At 39.1% G+C, this 9,753-nt stretch overlaps 2 protein-coding genes and 1 pseudogene across 2 annotated transcripts in view; 1 reads left to right on the top strand and 2 right to left on the bottom strand.

The window, feature by feature from the left end:
* Positions 1–2,744, bottom strand: part of LOC113455818 (zinc finger protein 726-like) — a 14,248-nt gene extending 11,504 nt beyond the window's left edge. The window contains 1 exon segment of the mRNA XM_026778399.1: positions 2,694–2,744. Coding sequence (XP_026634200.1) covers positions 2,694–2,744 — 51 coding nt within the window.
* LOC113455819 lies at positions 2,237–3,198 on the top strand (annotated as a pseudogene).
* A 1,691-nt stretch (positions 3,199–4,889) lies between these two features.
* The window catches only part of LOC102002836 (zinc finger protein 420-like), a 14,738-nt gene continuing 9,874 nt past the window's right edge, over positions 4,890–9,753 (bottom strand). Inside the window, exon 5 of the mRNA XM_013355471.2 lies at positions 4,890–6,732. Coding sequence (XP_013210925.1) covers positions 5,045–6,732 — 1,688 coding nt within the window. The 3' untranslated portion in view covers positions 4,890–5,044. The remainder of the gene's footprint in view (positions 6,733–9,753) is intronic.

The raw sequence follows: 9,753 nt of genomic DNA, 5'->3' as shown, positions 1-9,753 counted from the left end.
TCAACTTTATAGGGAAAAACAAAAAACCCAGGAGAGCCAAACAATCCTATATAATAAAGCTATTTCCGGAGGCATTACCATCCCTGACATCAAACTCTATTACAGAGCCACAGTAATGAAAACAGCTTGGTATTTGCATAGAAACAGAGACATTGAACCAATGGAATCAAATTGAAGACCAGGCTATCAATTCACAAACCTGTGAACACCTGATTTTTGACAAAGAAGCTAAAATTATACAATGGAAGAAATAATGCACTTTTAACAAATAGTGCTGGCATAATTGGATGTCAACCTGTAGAAGCTACTACTGTCCATTGGACTCTATAACCTATAAGATCTACGCTGCCCCCCACCAAACCACCTAAACCACCATCCTCCCTCTGTCAATCCTCCCCCATGACATCAGTGGCCCCTGGAGGCACAGATATCACCTACTCTAATTGGAGGAAGAGGTGAGTCTCCCAGCTGAACTTCTCCAGTCTCTAGGCCCTAGGCCCTGGGCCACATACTGTGTCCCTTCCCCTTCCTTCTCAGCCCCAGCAGCTGATCAGTAGGTAAGACTCCTTCAGACATGACACTCCATCACTGCTGCAATCCATTGGACTCTGAAACCTATAAGACCCACTCTGTCCCCAAACCCACCAAACTCATCATCTTGCCTGCCCAACCATCCCTTGTGACATTAGCATCCCCTAGAGTCACAAGCACCATCTCCACTAAAAGGATGAACAGCCTGTAGAGGCACAAGCACCCCACCTGCACTAATTGGAAGAAGAGCCTCTCTATGAACAGCCATTTCCAGCAATATCATCAGACCATATAGACACAAGCATCACCCATAGCAGTTGGAAGAACAGGCACAGGCAAAATCTACAAGAGCTGAAGTAACAAACCCCATAGACATAGGCACAACCCATACCAGTTGGTAGAACAAACCCAATAGGCACAAGTAAAGCTCACACCAGCCAGAAGAACTGGACAATATATTGGATCTAGGTATCCTAACCCCACAAATTTCAGCTAAGATAACCCTATTCAACCTGACAACCAGTCAATTACCAGAAGTCCTATAATTACCCCAACCCAAAGTAGTAGGCAACAGTGTAAGAATATATTCCATAAAGCAAACCATAAGCAGCCTATAGTTCACAATCCCAGAGAAGCTAGGTAACAAGGAGATCTCTAAAAGAGACATACATGGATCCCCTGGGAAGGGGAAACAGATAAGACCTCCTAAGAAAATTAGGAGGGGAGAGAAAGGAGGGTAGAAGGGGAGGAGGAGGGGAGAAGGGAGGGAGGACAGTGGAGGCCCAAAAATGTGAGCCTATTTCCATTGATCAGAGAGTTCTGTTCTTTCAAGTTTATTGTCAACAGGTGTGGCTAGTATCCAGACCTTGTATTTCAGGAATAGAGAAGTAGATATATTTCTCCTCCAAACAAAAGTCTAAGGGATCCAAGAAAGTTCCAGTTCCCGTAAGGAGATAACATTGGATTCCAGGGCTGCAGAGATGGCTCAGAGGTTAAGAGCACTGACTGCTCTTCCAGAGGTCCTGAGTTCAATTCCCAGCACCCACATGGTGGCTCACAGTCATCTATAGTGAGATCTGGTGCCCTCTTCTGGCCAGCAAGCATACAGACAGACAGAACATTGTATACATAATAAATAAATAAATAAATAAATAAATAAATAAATAAATCTTTAAAAACAAAAACAAAACAAAAAAAAAACAACATTGGATTCCACACAGGGAGTGGTTTGCCTACAAAATGTTTTGGTCTAGGGTGTGAGTATGATTTGTTTTGTTCTAGCAACAGAATGTTTAATTATGGATGTGGCCCACGACCTTCAACCGGTCTGTTCATTTCCTTGTATCATGTTAATGCAGTTTTTTTTTTTTTTGGTCTTACTCCTACATTTTGTGGTCAGAGGTATTTTAAGCAATTGGAAATTAAACGCAGGCGAATTTCGGTACTCACCGGAATGCCCTCCTGACTATTCTGTTTCTCCATTTTATTATGCTAGCAAGAGGTATTTTTGTCGAGGCTGATCCCCGACATATAGTACCCAATGTGGGGCTGACTGGTGAGCCCCGAAACACACAGAAGTGTGGTCAGGAATACAAAGGATTATGTGAGGGACTCCACAGAAAAATTGCACCAGTGCATGGACAGCCACAGTCTCAGAGGTAACCCAGGCCATTGTTAGGCCAAATGCCCCATTCCCATCATTCTTCCCACCAGTTACGCAGCGACAGAGGCTTCGTCTAAGTGACTAAAGCACCGCTGCTTGCATGGGTGAAGACAGTCCTCAGTTTGGCCTTTCCAAGTCCCAGAGCAGCATGAAGGCACCAGCAGGTACACCGCCAGCACGGGGGCAGCAATATAATATTTACAAACTCTAAAAAGCTCTGTATTAGTTTTTGCTCCATTTCAGCTCCTCTACCCATCAAAATATATCCAAGCAACGGTACAGATAGTTGAATACTATTTCCTTGTCTCATATTTACAAATATTCACAATTTTACTCCTGATTTTTTGCCCCTCCCTTTCTTTCCTATTTTTAATTTTTACTATTTATTTCTGAGTGCTCATTACTCACCTCTCCACCAGCCCCATTTAAATGTTTTTCTTTATAAGAGTTGTGTGGGCTGCCGCTCCTGGTGCTGCCTGTGTGCTCCTTCAGTGCGGACCTGGTGCCTCTTTTGTGAAGCGGCAGCTGAGGACACTCCAGAGTTCGCCATGGCCGACGAGAAATCCAAGGAAGGAGTCAAAACCGAGAACAACGACTAGATTAATTTGAAGGTGGCGGGGCAGAATGGCTCTGTGGTGCAGTTTAAAATTAAAGAGGCACACACCACTTAGTAAACTAATGAAAGCCTATTGTGAACGACAGGGTTTGTCAATGAGGCAGATCAGATTCCGGTCTGATGGGCAGCCAATCAATGAAAGAGACACACCTGCACAGTTGGAAATGGAGGATGAAGGTACGATTGATGTGTTCCAGCAGCAGACAGGAGGTGTCTACTAAACAGGGAACCTGCTACTTTACTCCAGAATTTTGTTATAGACCAAGAATACATTCGCAATTAGAGAGCCGCAGTTTGGTTCCACCACATCCTGACTACTACAGTAGAGTTTTCTCTATTCTTTCATTTCCCTGTCCCCATTTCCTTATTGTACATAAAGTAACTGATGTATGTGCACAAGCATATTGCGCTTTTTTTCCTTTTTTCTTTTCTTTTTTAAACTAAATGGCCAGTGTTCTGTTTTGATTGACAGCAGATGGAGGTGGTCTGGGGGAAAGCACAGTTTTGTGAAAATATCCCCCTGCTCCATTAGTGGCATGCTCATTCAGCTCTTATCTTTATATTCCAATAAGTTATTTCGCTCTCAATGTTTTAACAAAAGAACCAAACCACAAAATCCTTGCATACCTTGTTCGATTGGAGAATTTTAATGTTTTTCATTTATCATTGTAAAACCACAGACAATTTTATAACTTTTTTGTATGTAGCTGTTACATGTAGGGCAATCTGTCTTTAAGTAGGGATAAATTACTCTTGAACAAAATGATCCTAGATAGTTTTCCCTTCAAGTCAAGCATCTTGTTTAAATAAACTTCTTGCTTAAAATGAAAAAAAAAAAAGAGTTTTGTGATCATGGCGTTTCTTCACACTAATAAGACAGATTAAATATGTACTTATTGTCCCTCAGAAGTTCAAAACTAATTTCTCTATGCCTTTGGGAATTTCTTTTCTTTTTTCAAGGTATAACCCTGGCTGTCTTGGTATTTGCTCTGTAGACCAGGCTGGCCCTGTCTACCAGAGATCAGCCTGTCTCTAACTCAAGTGCTGGGATTAAAGGCATGTCCTACCATGTTTTGCAACCTTGGAGATTTATTTTTAATTAAATAATTATTTTATATGTATGGATGTTTTGTCTGTGTATTATGTGCATGCAGTATCTGTAGGATCCAGAAAACAGATCCCTTAGTAAAAGAGTTACAGATAGTTGAAAGTGGTCATGTAGTTGCCATTAATCAAACCAGGGTCCTATGGTAGAACAACCAGTGCTCTTAACCACTGAACCATTTCTCCAGCCCTGACCTTAGGGATTTCTAAAATGTATGTGAACATGTACATTTTGTCACATTCACAGCCTTACTCTTTATAGTTTCTCACATCTCACTATTTGGAAGGTTTGAATATAGTATAAAGATTTTGAGGGTGAATAAATGATGAAAAATTATTAGAGTAGTTGTGTGTTTTCTTTCATGATGAATTATCTTTTATGCATACTATTACAGCAGTGGGCAAAGGATTTGTCAAACTGAATGTACTGCGGGAATGAAATAATAAGACATGAGTATGATTTATGTTTACTTTCACATGGTTTGTCAGAAACATGGGTTTTTTTGAAAACAACAAAATTAGAGGAAAAACAAGAACTTTGTCACAATTTTTGCTGCTACTTTTATCCTTATTATGATTTTTGTTTGAGACAGGGTTTATATACTTCTGCATATGTACTATGTAGATCAGGCTGGCCTCGAACTCACAGAGATCCTCCTGCCTCTGTGTCTGGAATACTGCGATTAAAGGTGAGCACAGCTATGCATGGAATTAGTATAAAGTTTTGGATGTTGAACAAGATAAATTTTTATATTATAGCTTTTACCAGGAGCTTGAGAAATGGCTTACTGGTTGAGAACACTGGCTCATCTTCCAGAGAAGGGTTCAATTCTCAGAATACATCTAGCAGCTCACAACTGTCTATAACTCCAGATTTGGGGATCTGACACCTTCTTTTGGCCTCTACAGGCAAGAACCATACATGGAGTGCACAGACATACATGCAATCAAATATCTATAAACAGTTAAAAAAGTCTTTTTACAGTTATATTTGCAGAATTTTATTTTAATATAAACTCTGTGGTACTTTTCTAAGATTTAAACCTCATTAAAGGCTTTACAATTTTCATATCTTTATGTTTCTTTGTGTCTACTGTTGTGATTTGTAAGCAGAGAATACCAGATAAATGCTACATCACATTATGCAAAATGGCATTTCTCTCTCCAGTATGAATTTTCTGATGTGCTTGAAGAGTTGAGAACTTACTAAAAGATTCACCACATTCCTTACATATGCACTGTCTTTCTCCTGTGTGAACTCTGCAATGTGTCCTAAGATTTGAACTCTGGGTGAAGGATTTGTCACAGTCTTTGCATTTGTACGGTTTCTCTCCAGTATGAATTTTCTGATGTACTCTAAGATATGAGCTTCTAGTAAAAGATTTGCCACATTCCTTACAGACGTTATGTCTCACTTCAGTATGGACTTTCTGATGTTTCCTCAGATTTGAATACATGATAAAGGATAGGTCACAGGCTTTGCATTTGTAAGTTTTCTCTCCAGTATGGATTTTCTGATGTTCTCTAAGAGTTGAGCTCTTAGAAAAAGATTTGTCACATTCGTTACAACTGTAAGGTCTCTCTCCAGTGTGAACTCTTTGATGTCTTCTAAGATGTGAGTCCTGGATAAAAGATTTGTCACATTGCATACACTTGTACGGTTTCTCTCCAGTATGAATTTTCTGATGTGTTTTAAGAATGGAGCTTGTGGTAAAGCATTTGTCACATATCTCACATTTGTATGGCTTCTCACCTGTATGGATTCTGTAATGGGTTCTCAGGTGTGATAATTCAAGGAAGGATTTACCACATTCTTTGCATGTGTATAATTTCTCTAGAGAATGAATTTTTTGATGCCTTTTTAATGATGAATAGTGTCGACAGGATCTGTCACACTCACTGCATTGATAAAGCTTCTCTCCAGCATGTCTTTTGTTTGTATGCATTTTCTGATGGCTTTTAAGTGCTGATAACTGAGGAAAGGACTTTCCACATTCTCTGCATTTGTAAGGTTTCTCTCCAGTATGGAGTCTTTGATGTGTTTTCAGACTTGAACACTGACTAAAGGATTTGTCACAAACGTTGCACTTGTAGGGTTTCTTTCCAGTATGAATTCTCTGATGCTTTGTAAGAGTTGACTTCACAGTAAAAGATTTGTTACATTCCTGACATTTGTAAGGCTTCTCTCCAGTATGCATTTTCCAATGGTTTTTAAGTGCTGACAACTGACGAAATGACATTCCACACTCTTCACATATGTAAGGTTTCTCCCCAGTATGAAGTCTTTGATGTGTTTTCAGATTTGTGTACTGGTTAAAGGATTTGTCACAAATGTTGCATTTGTAAAGTTTCTTTCCAGTATGAATTCTCTGATGTACAGTGTGGCTTGAGGCAGTACTGAAGCATTTTCCACATTTCTTACACTGATGTGGTTTCTCTCCAATGTAGATAGTTTGTTGTAAAAGACCACAGCTGAAAACATCATCATATTGTCCCTGTCTGTGCTCTTTTTTTGTAGTGTAGACTCTCTGATCTTGAATAATGTGGGACCATAAATTTAAAGATTTCTCATGGTCTTTAAATTTACGAAGTTCTTCTCCAGTATGCATACTTTTATGTCTATTGATATTTGATGAGTCAATAGAGGCATCCCTGTGATTACTGCATCTGCAGTCATTAGAGTTTTCTGGAGTTTCACTTGTTTTATTAAGTGCACATGTGGATGGGTCATGAAGCACTTTGCCAAGCTCATTGCACTGATGAGACTCCTTTTCATTATTCACATGCTGATGGACAGGATCACATTTGCAATAGTTCTCTAGAAAATGATAAAGATTACTAAGGCTTGTTCCAAGATTTAACATTTGATAAATGACAATCTCTAAGTTTTCTGTTAGATAAGTCAACTTACATCTATTTCAAATAAAACTCCCAGTAGTCAACATATTTTTTTACTACAATTATATGAATTTTTACAAAAAGAGAGTGACAGCCTTCATGGAAGATGAAACAAATATTTGAGGAATCGGTAATTGGTCCTTGACATGGAGCTTACTGACTGATTATATTTAGAATGCGCATCTCTATTTTTAAATATGCATTTCCTCAGACATTGATGAAAAAAGAGTTCAATCCAATCCCAGGTTTACCATATTTGTACCTACTCATGAAGAGCAATGCAGAGACTACAGTTCAGAATTCCTCTTCAGATTAAAGGTTTACTCAAAAAAAGCATCAAAGAGTTTATTGCTTTTGCTAGAAAACACAGTAGAGTCTTCAAATGTGATGGATGCAAAGCAACTATTCTCCTAGACAGCAGATGTTCTAAATCATTTGTGACAAGGCTTTTAAGAGCAGCTATTGGTTATTTCTATCCTCCACTGTCTGAGCTCCACACACTGCTGTGTTTCTTAACTTTCCTCTTAAGGTTGTTCTCAAGTCTACTCTGTACACCGACTCCTGAGAATATTTCCCAAAGGTGTTTGTGTTTACTCCACTGGGAATAAAATGAAAGATGCAATGTGAATACATACATGCAAGGAAGGCAATTACGGAACAATCCTATTTCATGGACTAATGTTAGAATTTGTAAAATTATTCCAATTTGATATAAGTACATTCAAATAAAATCATATTTTATGCTAGTATTGAGTCATCATAACTCAGGTGTAAATGGCACAATGCCTTCTAACAGATACAACAGGCAGTATACATGCTGGGGCCAAGACACTATACTAAGTTCAGTTATCAGGAATTCTTTCAAGTGGAATTAAATATTGCAAAAATATTCTCAGCTCTTGCTTTTTCTTTAACTTGAAGCCATCACGGTCTTCCCACTCATTCACTAGCCCACCCTAGTTGTGGCTACCTTCTCTCCACATTCCAGGGCAATCTCATTTGCTCTGGACTGGTAACCACACTACCTTGTATACAATAATCCATATGTACTGTGAAGTAGCTCATGACCCATGAAAGAATTTTAAAGAAGAATACACATGTTTAACACGGTACCGGGCTTAGTATATGAAGAAAACAAAAAGAGGAATCTAAAAATGATTTTTGCAATTTCTGTTTTCTATCAGAGTATTCGGCATAGGTAGGGAAAATTTTAAGTTGCATATCTTTAGTATTTCTCACAATTAAAACAATGTAAAATTCAATGATGGACATGGAGCTTTATGATATGGAATCTGCCACAAAATGTATGAACTACAATCTGTCCTGCTAAAAGATATGCTAGGAAAATACAGATACAGAAATTGTGGAAGTAGTCAATAAATGTTTTATTTGACTTAAGGTCCAATCCATAAGACAGAACACATAATGGACACTGTTTTGGTAACTAAGGGCAGAGACTAGAGAACACAGAGACCGAGGGTAATATCAAACACTACTGGTCTAAAAAAAGTATCAATAAAGTAAATTTTAATGATATTGTGCTATACTCATGATATATTCGGTCATCATTAGAGAAATTTTCTCCAGCAGCAGATGGGAACAGATGCAGACCCTACAGCCAGAGAATATGTAGAGAGAGAGAGTCTACATGGGATAGCTCCATCAACTCCCTCCCCTCAGAGTTCAGGGAACCATGCAGAAAAGGTGAAAAGAGTATAAGAGCTAGGTAGATGGAGAACACCAGCAGAATAAGACCCTCAATTCAATTTAGCCAAGTGCAAGTGAACTCCCAAAGACTAAAGTAGCAGGCACAAGGCCTACATGGGTCTGTACTAGGTCCTCTTCCTACATATTACTGCTTTAAGCTTAGTCTTATCATGGGACTACTGAGTGTGAGAACAAAAGGGTCTCTGATTCTTGTGCCTTTTCTTAGGAGTCTTATCTTTCTGTCGGGTTACCTTGTTTAACTTCAGTATGATGGTTTTTGCTTTATCTTTTTGAATTTTACTTTGTCATGCTTGGCTGTTATCTCTTAGAAGCCTGTTTTTTTTCCTAGTGAAAGAAGAGGAGTGGATATTGAGGGGAGGGTATATGGTGAGAAACTGAGTTGTAGAGGGAAGGAAAAGTATAATCAGGATATGTCGTGGTTTGAAAGAAAACGGCACCCATAGTGATGTGTGGCCTTATTGGAGTAGGTGTGGCCTTGTGGAAGGAAGTGTGTCACTGTGGGGTGGGTTTTGAGGTATCATATATGCTCAAGCCATGCCTAGTGAGACAGTTCACTTCCTGTTTTCTGCAAAGTATAGAATTCTCAGTCACCTCTCCAGCACTGTGGGCTGTCTGTATGTTGCCATGCTCCCAGTGACCATGGTCCCCAGCAAAGATGATAATAGACTAAACTTCTGAAACTGTAAGTCAACACTTCAGTTAAATATTTTCCTTAATAAGTTGCCATGGTCACAGTATCTTTTCACAGAAATAGAAACCTTAACTCAGACAACTAAGACAGAGGTTAGTACTAGGAGTGGGGTATTGCTATGATAGGCCTGACCATGTTTTTGTTTCGAGGAATTTGGACTTTGGTACTTTTGGTTTGAAAAGCAATTGAAAGCTTTAAGTATTGCTTAATGGGACATAACAGTAGTAGCATGGAAGAGAGTGGTGCTGAGCATGATTTGATGAACTGTGGGAGCTGGCAAAAGAGATTTCAGAGGAGTATTGTCTAGAGATTGTTCTTGTGATATTTTGGTGAACAAAGTGGCTGCTTTTTGCCTTTGTACAAAGAGTCTGCTGGAGGCTAAAGTGAGGGGTTTTACATTAATTCTATTTGTAGAGAAAATTTCAGGGAATTCACCAAGGCCAGCTGGCCTGAGTCTGAAAAAGCATGGGATAAAACCGGACTTGCTGAACATAGCGGACAATGAGGACTACTGAGAACTCA

Source organism: Microtus ochrogaster, unplaced genomic scaffold (assembly GCF_000317375.1).
Source record: "Microtus ochrogaster isolate Prairie Vole_2 unplaced genomic scaffold, MicOch1.0 UNK134, whole genome shotgun sequence".
In the NCBI taxonomy this organism is placed as follows: domain Eukaryota; kingdom Metazoa; phylum Chordata; class Mammalia; order Rodentia; family Cricetidae; genus Microtus; species Microtus ochrogaster.
The sequence above is the reverse complement of the archived record's forward strand: the minus strand, read 5'-3'. Positions and strand labels throughout refer to the sequence as shown.